Source organism: Chaetodon trifascialis, chromosome 23, assembly GCF_039877785.1.
Source record: "Chaetodon trifascialis isolate fChaTrf1 chromosome 23, fChaTrf1.hap1, whole genome shotgun sequence".
NCBI lineage: Eukaryota > Metazoa > Chordata > Actinopteri > Chaetodontiformes > Chaetodontidae > Chaetodon > Chaetodon trifascialis.
The window spans coordinates 12,118,117-12,144,051 of NC_092078.1; the positions used below are offsets into that span (position 1 = coordinate 12,118,117).

At 44.1% G+C, this 25,935-nt stretch overlaps 1 protein-coding gene across 2 annotated transcripts in view; it reads right to left on the minus strand.

Annotated features, from left to right (window-relative positions):
• The window catches only part of LOC139351095 (protein phosphatase 3 catalytic subunit alpha), a 62,901-nt gene continuing 36,966 nt past the window's right edge, over positions 1-25,935 (minus strand). The window contains exons 3-14 of one of the 2 annotated variants that reach the window (XM_070992773.1): positions 25,191-25,315; positions 24,512-24,623; positions 23,928-24,073; positions 22,960-23,099; positions 19,372-19,449; positions 18,234-18,328; positions 11,662-11,787; positions 10,910-10,981; positions 8,515-8,599; positions 7,646-7,743; positions 4,830-4,859; positions 1-1,753 (exon numbers count right to left, since the gene is read on the minus strand). In XM_070992773.1, coding sequence (XP_070848874.1) covers positions 1,551-1,753; positions 4,830-4,859; positions 7,646-7,743; positions 8,515-8,599; positions 10,910-10,981; positions 11,662-11,787; positions 18,234-18,328; positions 19,372-19,449; positions 22,960-23,099; positions 23,928-24,073; positions 24,512-24,623; positions 25,191-25,315 — 1,310 coding nt within the window. In that variant the 3' untranslated portion in view covers positions 1-1,550. The remainder of the gene's footprint in view (positions 1,754-4,829; positions 4,860-7,645; positions 7,744-8,514; positions 8,600-10,909; positions 10,982-11,661; positions 11,788-18,233; positions 18,329-19,371; positions 19,450-22,959; positions 23,100-23,927; positions 24,074-24,511; positions 24,624-25,190; positions 25,316-25,935) is intronic. The other variant, XM_070992774.1, reaches the window with a different exon arrangement.

The window sequence follows — 25,935 nt, forward strand, 5'->3', positions numbered from 1 at the left end:
TCAAGTTGAAATTCATGCACATTTTTATTGAACAGTTATATAAAATACTTTTCATAGTTGCAAGTGCATGCCTCATCTGCCAACAGTTTTGAAGTTAAATTACAAAAGCAAGGCTTCATGTCGTGTAGTGAATTACTTGGGCACTTAAGCAGTTCTTAAAAAAGATCAAAGTATTTTTTTTTTGTTTCATCTTAAAGTATTGAGCAGTATCAAACCTGTAACTGATATACAAAGCAGAGTTCCAAATAATAATAGTAATAATAATCAAATTACACTTTCTGTGGCACATTTACAAAACAGAACAAAAACCGATTTACCTGTTATATGACACAAACAGCTAATCATGCATTTTTGAGTTACACATGTAACCACACACCTCACAAGAATCGTCAAACATGCTTAATTGGACTGTGTGCACTTACAAGCGCAGGTTAAAAATATGATTTCTCATCCATCTTAGATAATTAAATGCTTCAATTACAAAAGAAGTTGAAGGCATAGAGCATCATGGTGTTAATTGAAAGTATGCAGGTATATCCAGTATATGTTCACTAAAGCGCAATATATTTCAAAACGGGCCTCCACAGCCAAGGTATTCAGATTTTCTATTTCCTTTGTTTGATTTTTATAAAACATGCATAGGCAGACACTTTAAGTTTATTGTATTCTTTTTTTTTACACAATATAGGTTCTCTATTTTTACTTTGTTCGCAATACTTAAAAAGAGAAAAATGAACACTCAATTCCAGCAAGCCACAATAAATCTACCCCCCCTCCCCTTCCGAAAGAGACAAAAAATAAACATATTTGCAAATGATAGATAGGTATATGTAAATTCCAGTTATGAAACTCAAGAAAATAGGTATTCATTACCGAGTTATTTAGCCATTATACAGAAAAATCAGGTCAAAGCACACACCAAAAGAACCTGAGGTAAGCATAATATGTACAAAACCATAAAACGTTCCATTATTTGGCATTTCGACAACATTGCAACATTCTTTTTAAGACTGCCTAATTAATTTCAGAGCTATTTTATAAGAGTAGCAAAAAAAAAGTTATCAATAAATAGTCCTTATTTAGTTTGTACACCCTTATATGTTAAAAACATCATCTCATGTTCTGTCCTTTAGTGCTGTATTTTTGTAAACGTACAATAGTTAGTAAGAAGTTACACGACTTTTCCATTTCGGTGTAAATGAGCAAGGGTTCTTTCAAGGAAAAAAGAAAATAAATCACCATTAAGATCTCTCTCTAACCCCCCCCCCCAACCCTCTCTCTGACATACTGCGGTGTGGTGGAGAATCAAGCACAATGAAGGCCCGACTGTTCAGAAATGTGAACCGGCAATAACTTAGCAGATTTGACTATGAGCTAATATTTTGAAGGCATATCCAGACTAGCAAGTGAGATGCCTCCCCCCTACACTCTCTTAACACTCCCCCTCCTTTCCACTCTGTCACCCTTTGCCCCTTTTCTGTGGTGGCGGGCCGTGATGAGGCTGAGGGCGGGGCAGCCCCGTCGGCCAAGGTGGCGCCTGCTGCTGGCCTTCACTGGATGTTGCCGCCACTGCTGGTGCTTCCCTTGGCGTCTGTGCCGTTGGTCTCCGAGGACAGGGCCTTGTTGAGGGAGTTGAGGCTGGCGTCGGAGGGCAAGGCGTCTCGCCGTGGCGGCATCCTCTCGTTGATGCGGTCCAGCCCCTTCGCCTCCTCGAAGCTGGTGATCTTGTGTTGGGGTGAGAAGCCTTTGATGGCTGTTGAGATGCAAGAAAAAAGGGGAAAAAAGGGAGAAATCAGGAGCGATTTTAGAGGGGAGAGGTTCAATGATTAAAAGAATGAGGGGGAGGGGTCACACTTGCTCACATTCACCCACACGTCACCAGATTTGGCTTATCTTTGGTTTGGTCTTGGTTCATTGGATTGTTACAAGAAAAAAAAACAAAACCTGTTTTACTGAGAAAACGACATCATGAAGACCGCATCTGAGGAGCTGCTGGCTAATTCAGCTGCAAGTCATCCATGAAGAATGAGTAAGCGAGGGGGCCGTTAACGCTAACGATAACTGCGTGATGTTGATCCCTGACGACCTGGCTTTAAAGGAATAGTTTCACATGTTTCTTTCTTACACAGGGGCGGATGAAAAGATCAGTTCGCTTCAACGCTGGGAACGAGGAGGCGGCTAACATGACTCCGTCTGAAGGTAACATAATAAGCCTACGAGCACCTCTGAAGCTCACTAATTAACATGTTACAGTGCGTTGCTTTAATTTCAACAAAAGCCAAAATGTAAAAATAACAAGTTGCGCTAGATAGACGTCTTTTTACCACTTTGCTGATGTTAGCTTAGCTAAGCTAACGAGCTGCTTACATGAGGTGACATCAATCTTCTCATCTTAATCTATACAAGCAAGTCAATAAGCATATTTCCCAAACTGTCAACCTATTCCTTCACCTGAACATAAAAACTCTACGTATGATGCAACAGGAATCAGCTTAGCTACCTCTTCGACCGCTGGTACAGCTGTTTAAACGTTCTGTTTCTAATCACAACAGCAAGTGTTGCGCAGCATTATTTACATATTGAACGTTTAGCGGTTCAATGACAGATGAACGGTTACTATAAAAAGGATATAATTCATTTTCATGAAATGACAACACATTTATCAGAAGTTGCAAAATAATAGAACTGCACAGACAAAAGGATTAAAAATGCTTCTAGGTCTATAGAGGGGTCTCCTGGCATCAGGGTCGACAGGTTTTCACTGTGCCATCAATCCATGATTTAATCAGTAGCTGGAAAACAGACTTCTTAGCGGACCATCATGGCCATCTTGTACTGCTATTTTGTAAACCTTAAAAACTGCTTGCACAGTGTAACAGCATGTGTTTAAAATTTGGCTAACAATAAGGCACATTCCAAAACACCTGAGGACCCCAAACATCCAGATCGCCCCTGCACGTCACAGACTTAAAAAATGACAAAAAGGGAGGAAGGAGAATGATCGAAGAGACAAAAAAAGAACGAGGGAGCGAGGAAAAGAAACAAACACTAGAGTGGAGCCCACTGAGACATTCACTTCCACAAAATAGAACCACGCTGAGACTGAGCTCACGTACAAAGACACTACAGAGGTACTTGGGGTGCTAACGACTTGTTAAGTCTGCTTGGAGCATGCAGCAATTAAGGGATCACTGGAGGTTATGAGGGGTGGAGGTCACAGTAGGAGTTAGACTGAGGTTCAAGAAAAACCAGATCAAATTCAAGTGAACTGAATAATGGAAGTGGAAGAAAAAAACACCAGCGAAATGAATAAAACCAGGCTGATCAACGCTGTTTCATTCACTTCAATGGGACCTTCACGCCGCAGCGTCCTTATTCCAATATTCAGCTTGATCGAGTTTCATTTCAGCCCATTTTTAACTACGAGAAGCTTAAAGTTTTGTTACTTCCACCTTTCATAAAGGCCGGGGGTCTTGATGGTGATAAATACTATGATTGCAAAGAAGATGACCCTTTAACTAGAATGAGTGGGGGGATCATTTTTTTAGAGGACAATTTGGGGAGCGTGGAGAGGGGCGTGATGGGTAGCGTAGTTGTGTTGCTGCATAGCACAGGTCAGACACAGGTTATTAGCAGCTCACAGGAAAGAACACGACACAGCAGGGCCACAGAGGATCCACATGGAGAGAGAAGCGGAGAAGTGTCTCGACACTACAATGGACTGTCCTCTATGGGGCTAGAGAGGAAATACTGGACAATTCCAACGTAAATAGCAGCTGGCAAACTACTATTTAGCTCGCAGTTGAGGTTGTTCTTGCGCCAAAGGCGAAGTCACTAAAAATGCTTTTAGGGAGAATCCAATTTCAAAGCCTCCTGTGGAGCGTTTGTCTCCGCTAATTCAGATTCAACTCTACAGAAAACTGGAGTATTATTATATTAATGCAACAGCAACAACAATGCACAACTGCTTCAGTCGTTTCAAAGGGGAAATACCGTCGTGAGCTTTCATAGCAAGACTTCACTGTGTTGTGTGAGGGCAGAGCAGGGGGTACATTACGAAGCCTCAGTGAAATGATGATGTGTGTAACCTTTAGGACCGTACTGTTGAGCACTGTGACTTATTCTAAGATGATTTCTTCTTTGTCTGCATTCTACAGGACAACACGGTCCGACACTCTCCTCTAAATGACCTCAAACACATTCAGGCATTTCTGTAAAACAGCACATAGCTCAGGCCAGTTTAGTGGTCGAGCTCTGCTCTGCAGGATGCATCGTGCTGGTCCAGCCGGCGGCTCTGGTATCTGGCAAAAGCTCAGCACAGCTGCCAGATGACCTGATGACGGTCATATATTTACACCTCCCACAGCGTGTGAGTGTGAATGTGCATTTCCTCAAGTGGAATCTCAATCCTGAACCTGGTTCGTCTGATAATTACCCACGAAAATGCATAAACAGTCATATTAACCACATAAAATGGCATTATTATTTTCAGCTGTTTGAGCTAGTCTAGTTAAAATACAGGTGGGGGTTTCATTTTTTTTGCTATCTTAGAATATCGTGCAGACGCATTTGCTTTGCGCTCACTCAAAATCACAGTCTGATCTGTGATTTTGAAATCTGTGCTATGAAATCCGTTCCCCTTTAAAACGTGTGACCACAGGATTTCCCAATTACTTACGTCTTTGTCTCTGTTAATACTATGCCACATTTTGTTAGCCCAAACACCCAACACACTCTATTCAAGCACCAGCGAGATGGATGAAAACCCAGCGGAGCCCCCTGTCTATTGCCATGAAAAGCAACAGAAGAGGGCAGCCAGACCCATTTACCTTCGTCAGCCTCAATAGCTTCAATAGTAGCTGAAGAGAAGAAGAGGGGGGTTGCAAAACGAATGAGAGAAGTGAGCAGAGGAGTTCATTTTGTCCCAGGAACAAGTCAATGAGCAGCAAAGGCAGCCAATGCCGACAACAAAGGTTAACGTCATCTCCACATTTTATGACAAAGGACACAAGGATGTTAGCAAAGTGGGGAGAGGAGGAGGAGGAGGAGGAGGAGGAGGAGGAGGAGGAGGAGGAAGAGGAGAGGGATGAGCCTTAGCTTTTTGATGAGTTCCAGATCTGTAAAGGGAAGGTGACGCATGTTTGTGGCAGCGAACGACCTCGCGGAGAGGACCGCGTCTTTGAGGTAACTTGGAGGAATCGATGGTAGAGAAACAAACGAATACTGCACACTGACAGCAAATACAAGACGACAAAGCTGGAAATATATTAGTTCTTAACGATTAGGCAAATAAGAGCGTACATGGAGGAGGGAGAGGATGGAGAACGGGTAAAAGTTGGAGGTGCGTGTGTGACTGCGGGTTTTATGGCTTAATTGTTAATGTAAAATCGATGTAGACACATGGAGCAGAGTTACCGCCGTGTGCAACATGAAGCAGCATCTGGAACTGCAGGATTAGCAGCTTTTGATATGACATATCAAAAGTGCTGGCTTATTTTTGTGAAGTGTGAGAGGGAGGAAATAAACCTTTGGGACATTAACCACTTACCAATTTCTTTTTACAGTCATCCAGAGATCATAAATTAACATACAGTACAACTGTGTAAATCAGCTTTACACAAAGACAGGGATGAGGCAGAAGGTGACGGCAAAGTGACGGCTACACAGCGCTGAAGGCTACAGAACACACTGTCATGAGGATAAGAAAAAACTTACAGAAAGGCACGAGAGCAACAGACTGTAAACAGAATGGCTGATGGAGTCAACATTACAGTAGAAGCACACTGTGGTCTGCCTGAAGGAGGGGAGCAATGTGATTCTACCAATGTTGCAACAGGAATCTCTGAACATCACTCTGCCTTCACTGGGGTTCTCTTTAGGGTCAGCTGCTTCCACACAAGTGCTCTTTAACTTCCATGTTCAAGGATCATCCTGAGGACCACCGTTTACGTGCAGGCCATCAGCAGAAACACAATTCTAGTGGATTCAAACCCAAAAATAATCCAAAAATACAGCTAATGCTGGGCTAAAAGCTGAATACAGTAGATGGTATTTGTGTCTGCTAACTCATTTTATTGCTTTTAAAGTTCTTTACTTGTGACTTAATGCCCCCCTGACTGTTAAAAGAATGTAAAAGCACCCCCTTTTCTTTGTCCAGATGTTATTCCATTGTGCACTGCATGCAGCTGGACTGTCACACGATTTGCAAATTTCACGTTAAAGCTGAAACTGTGTGGGTGCTATCCTTTAAAGTGAAACTATGTAAATTTTGAAATAAGAAAATAACACATTCTTAAAGGCAGAAATGAAAAGTTGAATTCATGAGAAATATCACACACTCTTGCTCAAATCCAGAAACTTTGGCGTTTTGCAGCTTCAGCCTTTCTTTGTCTGGTATGACCAGCAGCTTCTAGTGGCTAACATTAGCAAACTTTAGGCTTATATATCGCTGTGTAACAGACAATATCGACACGTTTGCTGACTTTTTGACTCTACATGACTTCTAGTGTGATCTAGAATACACCCTGCTCTTAAACACGATGTAAAATGCTCAAACTTAAATACACTTGCCAGTAAAGACGCACGTATTCTTAGAAAGAATAAGAGATTTTGCTTTTTAACGTGAAAACTACAGCTTGATGAAAGTGCTAGCTGATGTTGCGTGAGAACCTGTGAGAGGAGAGGGAAGTTGTCTGGATTTCTGCTTTATTTTGTGAATGAAAAGGCAGACAGCAACTATCCCCCTTTCATTCACGGTTGGTTGTGTCAATTCCAATTCATCCTTTGAATCACAGAGAGTCCCGTCTCTGTCCTGACGGAGCACTGCTGAGATCCGCAAGTAGCACTCAAATGGACAATAAAGTGACCATTTCTGTCAGGAGTCCAAGTTAATTTGAAGTGTTTGTAAAGGCGTTGCCAAAAAGCCTCTATTTCCCCGCTGCAGCAGCTTGTCAAAACTCATTTAGGGAGTGTTTGGAATTCAACATAAGAGGGTGAACTGCACTCTAAACTTGTCTCACAATAACGAAAAAAGAAAGAAACAAAACACAACAGAATACTTGCACAACCGATTATACCTGCAGTTTCTAGGGAGAAAGGAGAAAGAAAAAGATACAGGTAATATTTGAGATAAAACCAGTGGAATACAGAAAGAGACGGGGACGGGAAGACAGGGAATCAATGCAAGACATCAGGAGGGAGACACATTAGAGAAGACAAGGGGGCAAAGAAAATCTGCTGAACGTATCTGGCATTGTTTGGAAAGAGAGGACTGTGTGTAGGAAACATTACTTCATATTTCACAGTGCGTTATCCGGGAAAAACTACAACAGAGAACTTCATATAGTGAAAGAAAGCACCATAGAGCAGCTGTTATTGCTTAGTAGTACTTCAACATGCAGTACAGAAAGGATACTGACTGATGCTGCCATTTAACTACGCTTACAGTGTTACTGTGGAGAAGCAATTTGAAATTCCAGGAGCATCACGGAGGGAAAAGGGAAGGGGTCTGAGTATGCAGTGTCCCCTAAACACTGAGCTAGCACTTTATTCAGGGTATCGCTGCGTAAGGGGAATTTGTGCGTGTGTGGGGATCCGGTCTGGGGGCCAAAGCTGGGGGTCTCGGGGTACTTGGTGACAGTCTTACCATTCTGCAGCTTTTCTTTGCCGCCGGACAGCACTCCGCTTGGTAGCATGCCTGTTGGGGTCAGTCCCTTCAGCGTCAGCACGCTCTCACTCTCCTCTCTGAAACGGAGACACACACATTATTTAGTAGGAATTAAATCCCTGAAGCTTACTGTTGTTGTCAAAACAATCAGAAGCAAGCGTTTTAGACACTCTAACACCGTTTTAAGGGTTTGAGATTGCTTGCCTCGGTCAAACACCTTTGGTGACAAGGCATTAACACAGCCCGCCAGAACACACTCCTCCATCGCTGTGGAAGATACAGAACATCAAGTGTTTGCACAGCAGCTGAAGAGAAAGGTCACAGCGGACAGGGCCTTTCCATCACTTGTTGAGGTGCTTGACGCACACCCCAGGGACACGTCTCCTAAAATGAATCATCTCTTCTGGGCCCTCGTCACCCTACCCGTAACAAGCTGCACCGCTGAGAGGCTCTCTTCAGCTGTCAGTCGGATAAAAGTGGCATGTGGGCATCTTTAATGACGGGCTGAACTCTTTGTCCCTGCTCTGCTTTGAAAGAGAACTGGCTGAAGTCACTATAATGAGATAAATTCTGCTCTGTTGTCTCTGCTATCATCATCAAACGTATGATAATCTATCATTACAGACTATAGTAGCCAATTTCAATATCCCGGTTTATGCTGATGTTGTTGCTGTGGTAAATGTGTGAGCCAGGTCTGTCACTACATTTGACTTGTTTGCCTAAAAATATTGAGTAGTGCAGCTTTAAATAGCCACTTCCATCTCATGTGACGGAGGAGTACTGAAGGTAGCACCGCAGACAATGTTAGAACATACACAGCAGCAGGGAGGCTTTGCATGTTTGCTTACCTGAGCACAGAAAATACCCTGGCCATCTTGCCAATGGCACGGATCTTGTTGCGGATGACCTCCTTGCGGGCAGAAGCTGTGGCACCTGGAGGGGTCAGAGGTCAGATAGTGTCACGCAAACTGTGAGCCATGCATACCATGTGCTGTGGAAGTGCAGTCTAGACACCGCCTGTGTTTTGTTTCAGTCTCTAAATGGATTTATTCTTGAGGAACTAGATGGAGTGAGCCTTTTGGACTATTAGTTTTACCAAGATAAACACAATGCAAACACGATGTTGTTATTGAAGCCCAAAGTTCAGATCATACGTTTGAATCCATCCACACATCACAACAACTGAGTAATTCAGTGCATTCATGCTGCCTCTCTGTATTGAAGTCCCTTTAACTGCCACATTCTTTTCTCCCCAGGTAGTGCATGAACATTTTAAACCCTGTTACATCATGTGTTAACGGCCTCGTCCTTGTCCAAACACGTCTTTTCAGCGCGTTCGATGAGCGCACTCTATATGAATTTTTCCTATGCCGTGTTTTGGTTGCGGAGACTCAAACAGGGCTTTTCCTGGACTGGAAAACAAAACTTTGTTTAAGGGGACCGTTGCACAGAATAACAGTTTCAAGGCTCAAGGGAGCCGGCTTGGAAAATGCATGAGCGCGAAGGATGGAAATGGAGCTGATATGTGGTGAAAGGCTGGGGAAAGGAAAGAGCTGACAGCCTGACGTCTAGTTTAAGACTCTTCCTCTCATCCTCGGTTGAATACACCATTACTTAAAAATATGCTTCTCTGCAGGTTTGATGCAGCAGCTTCTTTTAATGTGTGCAGCAAATACGCAGATCTTTGAAAATGTCTTGTTCCTGTGTCAGATTTGGCCTTGGCTGAAGCACGTTAGTGTAACTGTTGCGTGGAAAACGATTAAAACAACATCAACACAGAGTCAGTAGTCGTGTTAGGAGGAGCTTTAAACAGAGCTGTTAGTTGACAGATTTCTGAATGCAGAGAGCAAGCACTGGCCAAAAGTCTATCTACCTCTGCACACACCATTGTGGCTCATTGTTTGTACCTTTTTTGGGGGGATATATTAGCTGTCCTTCTCATGAAACACCCCCAGAAGAGAAGACAAGAGAAAGGACAGAGAGATCAGTGGATGGCCGTAGAATGAAAGAGGAGGCGGCAGAGAGGGGGTGGACGGCGAAATAAGAGGCAAGAAAGCACAACAAGTGTAAAGAAAAGCGATGCCTTGAACACAAAACTCTGGAAAACATAGAAAAGAGAAATTAGATGAGGTAAAACCAAGGCAATGACAACATCACAGCATGAGAGAGAGAGAGAGAGAGAGAGAGAAAGAGAGAGAGAGGAGAGTGCAAAAGAAATATGTGAAGAAGTAGTGAGGTTTAAAATGTCAACATAATGACAACTGGAGATGAAGAGCAACAAAAGGATTATCAGAGATTATAAGGGCACAGAAAAGGAGATCATGGTGAAAATGAACTAAATATGTGGGAGTGAGGATGGCTGCAAAAGTGACAGAAAAGTGAAAAAGTGGAAATGTTAATCCACTAAAAGCAGAGAATGAGTTGGTGGAGAATGATGAGATGTTAAGGGACTGGACAGTGTATGAGTTGTGCCACCATATTTAAATCAATATAAAACTATAATACAGTACTTTTCTATATTACCTGATTAGTCATCAGCCAATCATCTGAACTTCATTTCAATCAACTGAAGGAATATATATCAAATATGGCTGAAACCTGGCCTGGGTTTCCAGAGTCACGCTATGGGCATCAGTAAGGAGGAGGAGGAGGGAAGGACTGGTGAGATCATTTTCCTGTTTGGCAGTAAGAGGTGGGGCAGGCAGAGGGGAAACTGGTCATCTCATTGTAGATAAGCTGTGACCTGGGATCAAACAGATGACTCCAACTTGCCCCGATTATATGATGATAAAAAGCTTGAATGCTGCACAGAGAACTGAAACCAAGAGGAGCATCGAGTCGAGCAAAACACCTCCAACAGCTGTACTTATTCAACAATTTCAACGTCTAAAATGCTGTTTTTTAGGCTTTTCCAGCCTTTCTAAGGATTTGCTGATACCCTGCGTATCTAAAGGAAGTACTTTTCAAGGCAACACAACAATGATTCATTGATTCAGTTCAGAACAGTCTCTGGATCGTCTCCCCGTTGACAAATGAGCTGAAGAATGTTTTAAAAATCAAAGATATTCAAACTGGATCCACTGAAAACAGGGCAGAGCAGCCACGGTATGACCAAAAACACAAGGAATGTGTGTGTGTGTGTGTGTGTGACATTTTGAGTGAGTGCGTCTCTGGTGCTCCCATTAGCAGAGGACTCCCTCTAGTGGAGCCAAGCCAAAGTGCAGGACTATCTGCCAAGCTTACCGTCCAGCTCCTCGTCAGTCGTCAGCTCGTCATTGGAGCAGATGCTCAATACGTTTACAAGCATCTCAGTCACTGTAAAGAAAGAGAAGAAACACATTAGAACATTTGTTTTGGAACATTAAATTCTATTCACGAGCAAACTATTCAATATCCAGCCACAACTAGTCATGTGACGCCTGTTAGATGGACGAAGATTCACCCCTCCACACCCCCAGTGAGTGACCTTGTAACACTGCTAGGAGTGACCCTGTGCTAAAGGCTCACACCCAAAATGGGCTTCTTGGAGTGAGTGGGTCAGTCGTAGCTATGTGTGATTTACTGACACAGATGTGTCACATATGACAGCAGGGTTGCCTGAACTCAACAAAGCCAAATGCCTGGAAGAATCTTCTAGGCGGCGAGAGAAGGCGAACCTCTGCACATGTTCCTCTGACTTGTACTCCTCCCTAATTTACTGTATGTAGACCCTTTTAACTTGAACGTCTAACTAATTTAGTACGTGAGCAGCTTTCTGGCTAATAAATCATGAGCAGTAAGTATCATATTTATGAACTATAATTGACCACACGGCGCTGAGTGTCTGTGCTATATTTCTCAAGGCTGGTCCATTTGCATTAATGACTCAGGAGACTGAATGTTAATCACAAGTCGCTGGAGCAAACATTTGGTGGAACTGCTTGTACTCCATGTTCTCATTTCATATATATAACATCACAAGCATGCTGAGAGGTTGTGGATGTGCACATGCTCACCCTTCTCCCCGACAAAGGGCAGGGACCAGGTGAAAACGTCCATGAAGTTGGGCAGCCAGTAAGGGTGAGGTGAGCAGTTGAACTGCCGGATGTTCATCACGTTGTTCTCATACTTCAGCACCGCCGCTGGGGGAAGAACGATGAAGAAGAGACAGGGAAGGGCGTGTGTTAAAACATGTCCAAATGTGTCAGGTTCGATTAAAGGAAATTCTGCTTTCTCTTCTGGTTCTTATACAATTTCAGATAATTCACAGCAGTCTGAAATCAAGATCTGAGTCCAGAAAAAAACCCAAAAAGCATCAGATCTTATTAAAGTCCGGGTCCATTACCGGCCTCCACCCTGCTCCCGACCACAACTTAGAAATAGCCAACCATGTTATCAGCCCAGAGAGAGAAGCCCACAAAGTACTCAGCTGCAGTACCAAGAAATGAGGCTGGGTTGAGGGAGAATATGACCATCTGAGGAGCTAACAGGATACACATTAAACAAAAATATCTGAAGAATGATCAGGAGGATCATTTCCAAGATAAAATTCTGCATGAAACTGAAAGACATCCTTCCTTATTTCATTAAAACTGGCACTTTGTTTCTGTAGCTGGTTCGTTAAGCCGTTCCCCGAGGGGCTGAAGCTCTTCATACAGGACTGAACAGAACAATGGCACATTAAGAAACACTTAACGTTTTACTGTGAAAAGTTCTTGGGTGCTTCTGTTGTTTACCTTTCCTGGTTAATGATTCATTAGCTGTAGGTGTTGTGCAGATCACCAATTGCTGTGGAGCTCCGTTTGGCTAAAAAACTATCGAGAAAAGCGAAAAGTGGCCAAAACACTGTCATCAACACCAAGACTGAACTGAAGCCTGGATGAAACTCAACATTTTGTCATGCTGTCAGTCAACCTCTGGGTGATGACAGTGAAAAAAAAACAGATCCGGTACAAAGCTACCTACACAAAGAGATTTTAAGGTGATATATTATCATCAGCATTTGTCAATCTGTCAGTCTGACAGGAGGACTAATATATACGCAGAGATGCAAACGGAGATGTGAAAATTGAGGCTTGAAAACTGCACAAGCATCAGAATAAAGGCAGCCAGGGTTTGGGGGTGAAAAAAAAAAAATCAATCCCTGTTTTTCCCCCTCTGGAACATTTCCTCTGCGCATTGATTACCGCCCCCAGTTGGTGAAACATGTCTGTCATCACAGAAACACATGGCTCAGCACTTGGGCTCGATGAGGCCGAGCACTTTTCATTAATTAACAGAAAGCCATCAATTTCTGGTGAGGAGGGACAGAGCGCTGACAGAGACGGGAAGCTAAGGTAACGACGGGCCACGCTCGTAATAGCAATGACCTCTGTATCGCTTCCATGAGATGCAGCTGCTTGCTCCTACTGACCTGCTTTTGCCATCATCAGTGTTCAAGTGTGTGAAATGGGCTTATTTTTCCTTCTTGCTGAGAGTTACATGGGACGATCGTACCTCTCACATGTCAACATGAAGCTACAGCTGGCGGCTAGTTAGCTTAGCATAAAGACTAGAACCAGCGAGCAGTGTTTCTAACAACAACAACAACATCAGGAAATCCAGGTAACACTCTTTAAATTATTCAAGCACTTCTATAAACCATGCAGTGTGGAGTGCAGTGGGTGTGGTTAGGTTGGTGTTCACAGTGAGGATGTAGAAGGGAAGAAGCTGTGTGATTAAATCAAGCCTCATCAGTCATGTCACAGGGCGTAAAGAAACACTACTGGGAACCAATTTCAACCCTATGGTGCATATACAGGATTTCTCTTTGAGTATATCAGTTTATTTTACAGCATGCTTTGTCATAATCACATGGTCTGTGTGCACTGCTGACATGGAAACCACCTCCCAAACACCGAGCACAGCATGCCCCATGTGACCCCACCAATGATTAAGGCATAGTGTGAACGTGGGCGCTGAGCAAAACATGAGAGCCGCCAAACATAAATATATCCACGCTGTATATAGAGGCCCCAGCCTCTCTCATGCATGAGGCCAGTCTGGTGGCCCAGATCCGGGGAAAGCGGACACCGTGGCTGGGTGACCGTGGGGGACTTTCCTGCCTCGGCCTCTCTCGGGTCGGGAATAGCAAGTCATCAAACTTGGCATCCCAAGCAGCTATAAGCTCGGTTGCAGCACAAAGCGGGTCAGAAAACATCCTGCTAGGCTGGAGTTTGCCACAGTGTGTGTGTGTGTGTGTGTGTGTGTGTGTGTGTGTGTGTGTGTGTGTGCATGGAATCAATGGGGTATGGTAATGCATACAGTATAGTGCTGTAATGCAATCAAAGTGGTCCCTAAAGACCTGAAAAGCATAACATTATACAGCCGTCACTCCTTTATCCCAGACAGCACTAATGAACACACACGTGCACGCACACACGCAGCACAAACAGAAAAATCTTCTGCAGGGGAACATCCATATACTGTTTAATTAATGGGGCGCTATTATCAATATCAGCGAAACACCGCTGCACGCTCTAATAAGTAAAGCACTGTGCTGCTCTGACACACCGCGCTCAGATGGACGCTGTGGGTGTGTGTGTGTGTGCGCGTGTCGGCGTGTGCGAGAGCAGTTGCACGCGTGGGCAGGCGTTGCATAAACATCACATACTGCATAAACATGGTCGAGGCACTTGATCGAATGCAGCCATGGAAGCCCGGAGGGAAAAAGGTAGAGTGGGGGGGGAGAAGGTCAGCTCCCCTGTTGTCGCTCCTTCAAATCGGATTCCCTTTAAAGGAGCAGAGATACCCGACAGCCTCCCCCCGTGTGAAATAAAACAAAACACGTTCGCCGAGCTCCGGGTGCGAGCGGGCTGTTTTTTTTTTTTTTTTTAACGTACATTTCATTAAACATTCAGAAAAGGACGACAGGAGCGGCACTTTGCTTCCCTTTTATCAGAGCAGCCATTACTACAAATGCACAATTACATGCAAAGATATTTCTCATGCAGCAGGAGGGCACAGCTCCAGCTGGGAGCTCACCACTGCATGACAGCCACTAGATGTCTCTGCTGCTCCGGTGCTGCTCGACAGGGTAGCTGAGGCCAAGCCTGCTGCCACGGTAACACAGATATGGCGAGGTGCCGCCCACTCATTCATTATTCATAAGGGAGTGCCTTTAGCCGGTTTCCCCGGTAAGGCGGACTGTTAAATCTACTTTGAGATCAGGGGGAGATTCCCACTGTCTTGCCCTGATGCTTAATGCTGACTGCGCATCAGTCTCAAGTTCCACTGGATTAGTATTCCACCCCAGCTGTTCAGGCCTCCTCGGCCCATTACATTCAGCGCTCGGCTTCCATTAGGCGTCAGACGCGTGGATGGTGGGGACTGAGCGGCGTTCATGCGCAGCTGAACAATGCATGAATGGCTTCTCGCTCATTCTCTGTCAATAAATTCATGAGGATTCTTCTTCTGTGGACAGTTTGCTCAGTTGTCATGGACACGGCTCGATGTGAATGTATTTTGGTGAATTTTCTTACTCCAAAATATGGCGAGAAAGGGAGCCATGAAGCGGACTCGGAATAAGAATCGATCAAATGTAAACAAACCCTACACTTGCTCACTCTCACCACGATCCATAAATGAGCGCCTAATATAATGAGAATCAGGAGGGATTTTTCTGTTTTGATGCAGCATGAAAAGTTTTGTAGGTGAACCATGACTGCAGAAAACTGAAGGGAAGCCCAGTTATGACCGGCGTGATAACAGATGGGTGGGCATCTGCAGGCACGGATACTCTTCTCTCCAGCGCTCGTGACGAGGGGGGAAAAATGAATTCCCTGCTGCGTTGGCGTCATCGCTGCCCTAGCTTCCATCCGACTATTCATTCCAGTGGCAGGGCCAGGAGCCAATCACGCCACCCCACTTCCTTTCTCTTCTAAATCACACATCTCGGCTACCTACCAATCAGCACATGACTGCAGGCAGGAAACCGGATAAAAAGCGAAACGTCTCTCGTTTGATGTGTGATTGGACCGGAGTGATGTCCTGACCCTTTCTCTCGGCAGCAGCATATCCCGTCTATTTTTCAAAAATGAATTCAAGTTTCCACTCCATCAGTCCATTCCTGTTTCCACCTCATCGTCACACAGCAACACAAGGCAGGAATGAGACAGTGATTTGGTTCTAACAGGTGTGAGATGGATCTGACCCAACCAATCCTTCACTGTCTCAGGGGTGAAATAAAAGATTAGCGTCAACAGCGCTGGCAACAACGCTGTCATTTTGCTTTTATTCCATCCGAGCACCATAACCATTAGCATTCAGCTGTTGGCTTCAGGGACCAGTCAATAATGATGCAGCAGAAAACATTCCATTAATACAAAACCGCAAGCAATCTCCAAAGTGTATAACTGCCAACTACACCCCCTCCTCTCCATCTCCCTCTCTCCACTGCAGTCACTTCAGGGCTCAAACAGTGAAAACTGCTAAATCACTTCTGCTGTGTTTTCATTTACCACAGCTCCCCCGCCGGCTCAGGGGTGCAGGGGTGCAGGGGTCAGAGCTGCGATGGACAGCTGGTCAGCGCCTGACACTTACTGCAAAGCCAACAGTTTGACTTGAAAGGAAAGAGTGATGGTTGGCATCTTGACGCTGGACTTTCATCTGTATAGAATCACATCATGAGCGCCACGCGTGCGCTGATTATCCCGAATCAGCTACAAGTTCAATTTACGGCAGGTGGAGGAGTTCTGTCTGTTTGTAGGGCCACAAAGATAGCCACCACCTCCTCCTCTTCGACAGGAGAGGTCTCATTGGTTACACTGGCCAACTCCCAGCGCTATATTGATGGGACCTGCTGATGCCTCCTCCCTCCCCTGTAAGATTTATGTACCTACCCGATCGGCCATCAATCACGGGACATGCTCAGTGGGCTCCGAGCTCCAGCAGGAAGCTAAGGGCAGACCAATTCATTACAGAGGCTTTGGTTCTACCAGTGAACCCCACCCACATGACTGATTAGAAGAGCATCAACAGGACTGATAGGGCTGTACTGGTTAGCTGTGCCTGTTCCATACAATTGTGTAACTGTGGGGGGAAAAATACATCAAGCAGAGTCAAGTAAATGATTGATGATGTGAATTGGGAACCAAGTAATTACATAACCACAACTTGTGAAGTTTTAAGAGCTTTAACATAAAATCTCTGGCGAGAGCTTCAGCTACAGGGATGTTTATTTGCTTGGGAATCGCTCTCTTTCTCTGCTATTATATTTGTATTTTCAGCCAAAGATCTATCTTGGGATAGATTCAGCCAAAGAGAAAAGTGGGTCTCATTTTCGAGCAGACAGTGAATGATGAGAGAAATAAAGAACGTGTAGTCTTGAGAGGTAAGATGTATGTGTGTGTAGAAATGAAGTCGGTTCTAAAAACAAACACGGAGTAATCTTTTCTTTCTGATAGCCTCTCCTGCTCTGGGAGGCGTTCTATCGGCTGAAGGTCAACCAGTTGCAGACCAAATCATTTTAGATCCTTTCGACTGTTCCACGTTGAGCTCAAGAGGTGCAAATGATTTGCCAGGCGAGTGGTCGCCAACACTAAAAACAACAAGCGCCTGACGTCTCTTTGTTTGTTTGTTTGCATTGTGTTGTGTTGACTGTGAGCCCTAGGAAGATTAGCTGGCATGGAACAAATGGGGTCCTAATAATAAACAATGAAGCAGGCAGGGAAACTGCCACACTGCCTCTTCACTATCCTTACTGTGCAGGGAAGGCAGCTCATGGGGAAGACAGTAAACACACGCAAACTAATGTCAGATCAGCGAAACACACCTGCAAATGGTCCAAAAGAGACAAAATGGGACAGCCCTCGCTCCCTTGTGTGGTACGCCAGCACCACACCAGCAGCACTGCAGTATAGAATCACATTGCAGGAGAAATTGCAAAACAGTGTCCAGCGTACCATCGCTCCTTCCTTCCCATTTCCATTTCCTGTGGTTTGCCCACCGCCGCCCCCATCCAAACATGCCCCCACAGCCAAGGCAGATACTGTCTGTTCTCGGGGGAAAAGTGCTGACTCACAGCACAAAAGCAAGCCTATCTTGCTGCGTGGGCACCGTAGCATCGCATAGGGCGACACCAGGTGCCAAGTCCACCGGCACCAGGCCATTTCATTTCACAACAGTCTCGTCCCTGAATTGACCTGACCAAAACCACAGAGACTTTTGCCACTGAAAAAGTACAATAGAAAATTCACTTTGTGCTATATAAAGCCACAATATTTTTGACATTGACACTAAAACAAAGATTTCCCTTAATGTGCTGACTCAGAATCAACACTCCAGTCTGCAGCTCCGGGCAGCTGGGGGTGACGTGACGTTCATCAGTGGGTGTACAGATACGCTCTGCGCAGACAACCACGTCCCAACAATTTGTTGTGACCCCCCGCTACGCTACAACAAGCTCAGAAACAGGTCTACACAAGTGTGGGACTCGTCCTCCAAACGGACTTCAGAGAGCTCAAGGTAAAACAGAACTTAACGGAATACTTATGAGCACGACATGTTATCAGTCACTGTGGATTGATGATGATGTGTTCCTTCTCCTTACCTTTGTTGTTGTAGACATCTAGATAGTTGGGCGCTGAGAAGATGGTGATAAGGGATGGGAAGCCAGTGGTCTGACTCTTTCTGTACATGCGGTATCTGTCAAAACGCCCAGGGAGAGGTAAGCATGAGTAAACATCACAGCATTTTATTTATGGATTAATCAGCGGCGTTCGGCCCTTGGGATATGATTAGCAGGGACAGTTTTTGTTTAATGGCCTCTTGTTTTTACTACGGCTGCATGTTTGTCTTGTAAGCTGATGCATCAGCAAAGGGAGGGGCAACACGGCGTAGCCTCAGGAGAGTAAACCCCCGTGCGATGGGTGAAACATGCCCTTAAGTAGTCAACACACTGAACACTGAAGTCAGCATTCAAACTAAACTAATCTGATCTCCCAGCAATCGTCTGCACTATGTTTGGTGGTTTGGATACTGGGAACACAGCTTTAGGTAAACAAAGCACTCGCTCAGATGATCTATTTGCTGAACCACACCTTGCAGCTACTATTTACAGAGTTTTTTTCTTATATCGCACAGTTTGCAAATAAAACACAGATGGAACTCCAACATTATTACATGTGTGGTCTTTCGGGCTGCAACCTCATCTGAGACGTGGCGAGGTGTCCCATGTGACCAAGCTGTGGGAGCGCAAATGGTAAACAACTGTGCGCCGCGCAGCCCACCGCCTTCACCTCGCTAGAGGGAGATCGGCTTGACACATCCACCCACCTGCTCGTTTTAAAAAAAACAAACTTTCCAAAGAGGCTTTCGAGTGCCTTTGTTGGAAATCCAGGGTGCTCCGTTAGCTCCCGATGAATAATGGACAAGCCGGGGAGTCAGAAAGCAGTGTCTGAGTGTGAGGTAAACAACATATAGAGGCTGAAAATCTATAAACTACAGGATGTGTAGTCGTCGTCATACTTGTCACATCACATCTGGCCGGCTAACTCCTCATGCCAGATTCATTTTCATTTCTCGGATCAACGTGGCTTCTCTCAAAGTTCAGACTGCTCTCAACCTGCTCTCCAGACAGGCTCAAGCGAAGCCCCGGAGCACCAGAAGCTTTTCATTTAATACCCGGGTCTGAATCACTGTGCCGTGTGACAGTCTGATGGGAGAAGACAAAATGCCACAACACTCACCCAGCATCCTGCGCTTCATGGGCCCGGATAATAGATAATAAGTTATTGTGTTGTAGAAAGTCACAGACTGCAGGGTAGCTGTTGAATAAAGAGACAAACATTTGGTTTAGTCATACATCAAGAAAAACTCCAGTAAGATCAAGAAGAACGATCAATAGAAATAACTAAATAAGTCATGGGTCTTATTGATTGTGCTCAGAGAAACAGTGGATATACAACACTGGGTTCAGGCTAAATTTGTTCTAAAACCAACTGCGGCTCATGGGGTGGTGCGTTTCTTTGAAAGGTTGGCTGGAAATGAAGGCTTTCTTATTAATTTTAACTTTGCCTGAAATTTAAAACAGGCTTTTTTAATGCTTAAAAAAAACAACATTTTTGAGCAAAGGTACGATGACTCATTACCCAAATGATAACCTATAATATGCTTAACTTCTACACAAGCTTTCATGCTGTAAGGTGGTAAGTAGGTGTGATCCCTCTCAAACGGTGGATTTTATTTTCGAATGAAACTCCAAAAAATGTCAAGTATGACACATGATTCAGAGCAGACGGTTTCTAAGAGGAAAAAGGCAAACACTGGAGAGTGTTAAAGCGTGTTTTATGCTCATGCTGATCTGTTCAGTGTGTGAGCAGAGAGACCAAAAACCCTCCTGCCAACTAGCAAACTACAGTAAAGCTTCAGAGTCGTACAATTTCATTCCTCAGCAGCAGCTTCGACTGGAAATTTCCTTTTTTCACAAAGAGAAAGGCAGAAGACGACTCTCAAAACTAGCTGCTATTACAACGCCGCAATACTTTTGAGCATAGCTTCTTAGAAACACCGTTAAACCCCCGAGGAAGTCAGGATTTGTGAATCGCAGGACGCTGTGTGATGAAGAAAATAAGTGACAGCTCACAATAAATGAGTGACATCTTTGCATTACATCTGAAACAGAGTGAATGTGGGAGGATTTTTCAGCAATAATAGGGGCTAAATTCAAGCTGTTGTTTCTTTTTTGCTGTTTCACGTTTAGGATTTTTGGCATAAAAGTTCATTTTACAGCTTTTCCAGCAACAGGGATGACAGTAAAAAGTGCCAAAACAGCCCAATCAGAGTCCATAAAATAAAATAAATATACCAAAACCTCAATCAAAGAGGGATATTGTGCTTGTTCAAATCACAGGTTATTGTTTTGTATTAAGTTGTGCAATCCGAGCTTGACGCCCCTGCAGAAGCTGAGCACAGCAATCAACAACACCCACATGCAGCAATCAAAAGCAAACTATACATTTTGGATTCTGACCTTTTCGAAAAAGACTTCCAGTAAGTACTGCAAAAAGACACCAGCTGTTTTTTTAAATAGCTTTTTCGACATGATTGCGTCTCTATAATCTGCACGGTGCACTGCTGAGGTTTCATGACTGTGCTCAGCTGTTGTGGAGTTTTGGTCACTCTTGATGCAGAGTGCACTATAATGGCAGCTTTACTGCTTAATGTAAAGCGCTTTGGGACAGGCTTGTCATAAAAGCCTTCTTTAAGGAAAATGAACTTTCATTTGGCTGGCTTGGTTTTGTATGCATGCTTCTCAAACACCACGCTCGGTTTTTCAATGTAAATCATGTGAAAACCCATCATGGGAGAGTGAATTTGAAGAAGCTAGGAAAGGCTCATTAACAGTCTCAGTTCATGCAGACATGAGAGCACATGCATTCCTGACAATCACAACAAACATCTGCTGGGAGGCATGTGAAAAGGAGGGGAGCAGTTGCTGAGGGGGAATTAAAAATGCAATGAGTTTTCTTTATTTTACAGGGCGGGAGAAATGAGGGATGGCTGTTTTATTTCGTCCTTGATTTCCTGCAACAGATGCAGATATGTGCCATATGGAGCCGTTTGGTACACAAGATACATTTTGGCCTAATTTGTCTTTTGGCAGTTTGCATTTTGAGTTTAGAGCGTCTCCCATCTGTCCAACAACAGGGCACAGATGTTAATGAGCTGCCTGGACAACATGAAGAGTTGTGCAAGAAATGACTTTGCCGTGTGCAATCTGAGTAGCACTTTGCGTTTCCCCCGTGTTAAACTTTAGGCTTTCAAAGTTGGTTTAGCGTCGACAGCTTGCACGAACACAAAAGATGTAAAGAAAATCACTTCAGGCTGATTCATCTACGCTGCAGAGTGGGAGCTAAAATGAAAGCAAGTATATTCAAAACATGTGCAATTTCATGCCTGAATTGTGTTCGTAAAAAGTGTTACGAGCGTGCCCACGGCACTGGGGGAAATTATTGGTTGCTGCAAGACAGAAGCAACAAAGAAGCTGATGGTTTTCGGGGAGGGGTGTTGAGGAATGGCTCTCTCTCAGTCTGGCTTAAAGTGTCTCATAAATCCTGAATGCCAGTGTGGTGCCAATTAGCGACCATCCCCTGGGCAGATGAAGTGGAGGACAGTGATGAAAACAAGACTCCAGAGGAATTTTGACCAAATGGCAGAAGGTTAACCGGGACGCCAGTACAACACAAACATGTGCAATCAGTCGTTTGGGGTAAAAAGGCCGCATACCAAACACGGGCCAAACAGTCTTGTAACACAGATCCGGTTTGGGACAGACACACTAACAGACGAAGCAAAGACATCAAGCAAAACATGCCCTGACAAATTCACAACAGCAGCAGCGCTGGGAATTCATTTCTAACCATGACCATTAAAACACTATTAAGTCAGTAGTTATGAAACACCTGTTAGGAGGATGACAAAATGCACATCAGGAGCCTCCGGACATTTCTGACTACTTCTGCTGGCTCGCCGCAGGCACGCCGGGGCCAAGCAAGGCTCGCTTAGGCCGTAATGAGCGGAGGGAGCGCTCTTACAGACAGGACTGTGCCTTGTGGTAATGTGCCAGTTGATTACATTTTGTGACAGTGCGAGCTGCCTGCTCCGAGCATTTCCTCAGTTTGTTCAGTCACTCAGCTCAATTGAAGGTAATGCGGGTTACATAAATACTGGCGCCGGTCGACGGAGGAGACTTTGGGAGCACTCTAACGCACGCCATGTTCTTATAACTGCTGGTCTCCTACTCACTGTTGAGGAACTGCAGGGATGAGAAATGGAAATTTGGCAGCAGGGGTTCCTGATTTATTAACTCTTTGACAGGATGATGGTTATTTCTTTTCCACTTTTGTTTTAAAACATTTGTTTATGATTACCGAAGTGCCTCAGTGCTTCTTCCATACCTGTCTTTAAGTTCAAATATTCTGTCTTGGAAAACGTTAATTATACTGAGAACCACTTCAGCAGTAAGGTTTCCACAGATTGTACAGCCAAAACTAATCAGCAGATGGTTTATTTTTCCTAAAACTAGTCAAAACACCATATTAGACGTTTTTGAAAATGCGGCTACTGAGATGATGTTTTTAATTCGATGGTCGTATATAAAACATAATGCTGGCTTAATGTGAGACGGACATATAGGCTGAGCATTGCAGACGCTATTTAGTGCTACAAGTGAATAAAAGCTGTGACCTGGAATTCTTTCCACAATTTTTAAGAATAAGAAAAAAAAAGTCTTGAAACATCAGATTACTCTTAATTCCACGAGACAAAATACTCACCTGTAGAAGTAGGAACAGCCTCGCACTGTGTTGTGTGTGAAATGCTCTTGGCTCTTCTCGTTCCCAAAGTCCTCCAGGGGGTCGGACCACAGCAGGTCGCACATTGGTCCGTATGCTGGAGGCTCTTTGAATCTGTCTAGCTGTGGAAGAAAGAGTAGGACTCTTGTCAACCTGTTTAACCGGAAACATTGCACGTGGAGTGCGCATACGTACTGAAGAAAAAAGATTTCTGCTCCCTCTGCGGGGGCCTCGCTGGCAGCTCCTGCTGCCATGATCTTAATTAAATCGCGACTCCAACTAACATGTTCACTGAGGTGATCTGTAATTCTATTCAAGGCAGAAAGGATACACAGTATGGATGATGTGTCACAGACGGTGCTCATCTTTCAGTACCTAGAAAACCCTTTTTTTCCTTTTTTTGGGGGGACGAAACATGAAAACTGGCAACCATTCTTTTGGAGCAATGAACATAAATGACTTTGCTTTCAGCCAAGGATGGCCTTTCCTCGAACAAAAGCTTGTGGATTACTGGATGGGTAGCATGATGGACACTTCAATAGAGCAAATTCTATTATGCATGCCCTCTGATTGCAGCCACAAAATCCATTTGGAATTATTGAATTAGTTTGAAAGCAGGATCTGGCTCTTCAACATTTTTTTAATCAGAGTGAGGACCAGACCCGGTGCTTACAATCCCTCGCGTCCAAGTCCTGAGCAGCATTTGAGACAGATCTGGGAGAATCACTTGCATTGCAGCTAAGGTTGTTATTTTCACAGCGCCTCCTGCTAAAACGAATCCAGTTCTTCCTTCATTAACTTTGAATGAAAGCAGAAAATACACAAAGCGCACAGGAAGCTCCAATTTTTGACAAATGATATTTTTAAAGCCCTCAATGGAACACCTGCTGTTAAAAACACACACATACAAACAAAATTATAGAGAAAATGGTCTCGAATCAGACACATACTTTCCTGATGTCGTCAAGATTTGTGATTTCTGGAGACAGTCCTCCGTGTACACACAGGAACTGCTGGTTCATAAGTGCAGCCAGGGGAAGGCAGTCGAAGGCGTCCATACATGCGTCATACACCCTCTCTGAATACTTAATTCTACCTGTCATGGGGGGAAACAGGGCAGGGAAAGGAGAGCATGCCAAGTCAAACAACACAGCTTTCATACATTGGGGCAGTGTGCAAGACTGGGACGGAAAGGCTCCACAAAGTGCCAAAAAACTTCCCAAACATATTTTAAAAACAGCACAATTTCACAGCGCTTTTGTGTTTTTTTCCCCCTCTGTGTCTGAGTCCAACAGAAATACTTCTGACATGTGTAAACACCAAGAAGGGCAAAAAAAAAGAAAAAAATCCCGTACCCGGCCAGAGGGCACTTTTAAGTGAGCCTTTGAGGTCGATGGCTGAACTGGACGCATAATAAACAGCTTTTAGAAAGAATCACTCGATTCTCCTTCCTCAGAGATTCACAGACCAGGCTTCAACTCAATTAAAATCAATGGTGAATAAAAAAGAAATGAAGTGCCAGAGCGTTACTTACATTCCTGCTTAAATGTGAAATACTCTGTTAAATGTCTACATTCATGATTCCCACGCAGCAAAAACAGTGTTTTGGGGTAAAGGATCTTTAAGGCCCACAAGTACAGCACACACTGAAACAAAGAAGAAGAAGAAGAAGAAGAAGGATTAGGGAGCAGTCAGCTTGTCATCTCCAAATAACGCTGGAAACAGAAACCATCAAGTCCGACTTTGTCAATTTCACGGAGTGGAATAATACAAGCTGCTCTGCTTATAATGAAACATTCATGCAGTGCATTTTGTGGCACATTCCGGGCCTGCTGGAAGAGATGACAAACCTTCAGAGAGCGCACTCCATTAAAATATGTTTTATTAATAAAAGTCTAATGTTTCAGGCGATGAGATGGCAGGAAATACATATCTGAGTAAATTCCACCCAGCTTAAATGCATGTATTTGCTTCATATTAAAAAATCTCTCTGTACATAACCCTGAGCTACACCGTGACATTTTCTACCCGGGCTACATGTGAAGTTATTACAAAAGCCTATTACTACGCCAATATCTGCAGCCTGATTTGATCTACGCTCAAACAAAGCTATTAATAAACACAGCTTCGGTTGGGCACATGGTGTGTGTCACACTTGATTAGGCCCTAGTGAGGACAAAAAAAAAAAAAAAGAAATCTAAACACATACTCACTTCAATACTGAAATACCCTCTGTCAACATAGTCCCCCAGGAAAAGGTAGCGTGTGGATGCAGGTGATCCTCCTACTTCAAACAGCTTCATCAGGTCAAAGAACTGCCCATGGATGTCTCCGCACACTGGTGAAGGCAGAGAGAGGGACAAAAACACATCAGGAAAACAGCTATTTTTACAGCTCCGAAACATCAAATGACAGCCTCCAGAACGGAGGCATATTTCCCATCAGATGTGAGGACGATATCCCAGTAAAGCTGGAACATCGGATCACAGAGGAGGTCACACGAGTGCAGCATCCAGGACTCTGCAAAGACCTTCTTCACTGTGTATTTATTATCATGGCTAGTTAACTACATAATCTGTTTATTTCATTAATGTGGGTCTTTTTACACAAACTGCTCATCTGTAACTGGAAAAGGCATCATTATACAGCAGACAGACCACTGATCATTGGCAGCTCTGCAGCCCACGCTTACTTCAACAAATTATGCACACAGCAGAACAGAAAGGAGCAGGAAAACAAAGCTGGTTTGTAAAGTTTCAAAGTTTTTCCCCGCAACCTAAAAATGTTTACTAAAATGGGCAGTTTAACCCGAATCCCTTCATCCAGAGAAAATGGGAAAATAATGGCGGTGGGTACATGTTAGGGTTAAATTTGCTACGGTTTGACGTCATGAATCAAACTTGTTGTGAGAGCGTTACTGAAATCTTCATACAAGCACAACTAGCACAAACTGTTCAC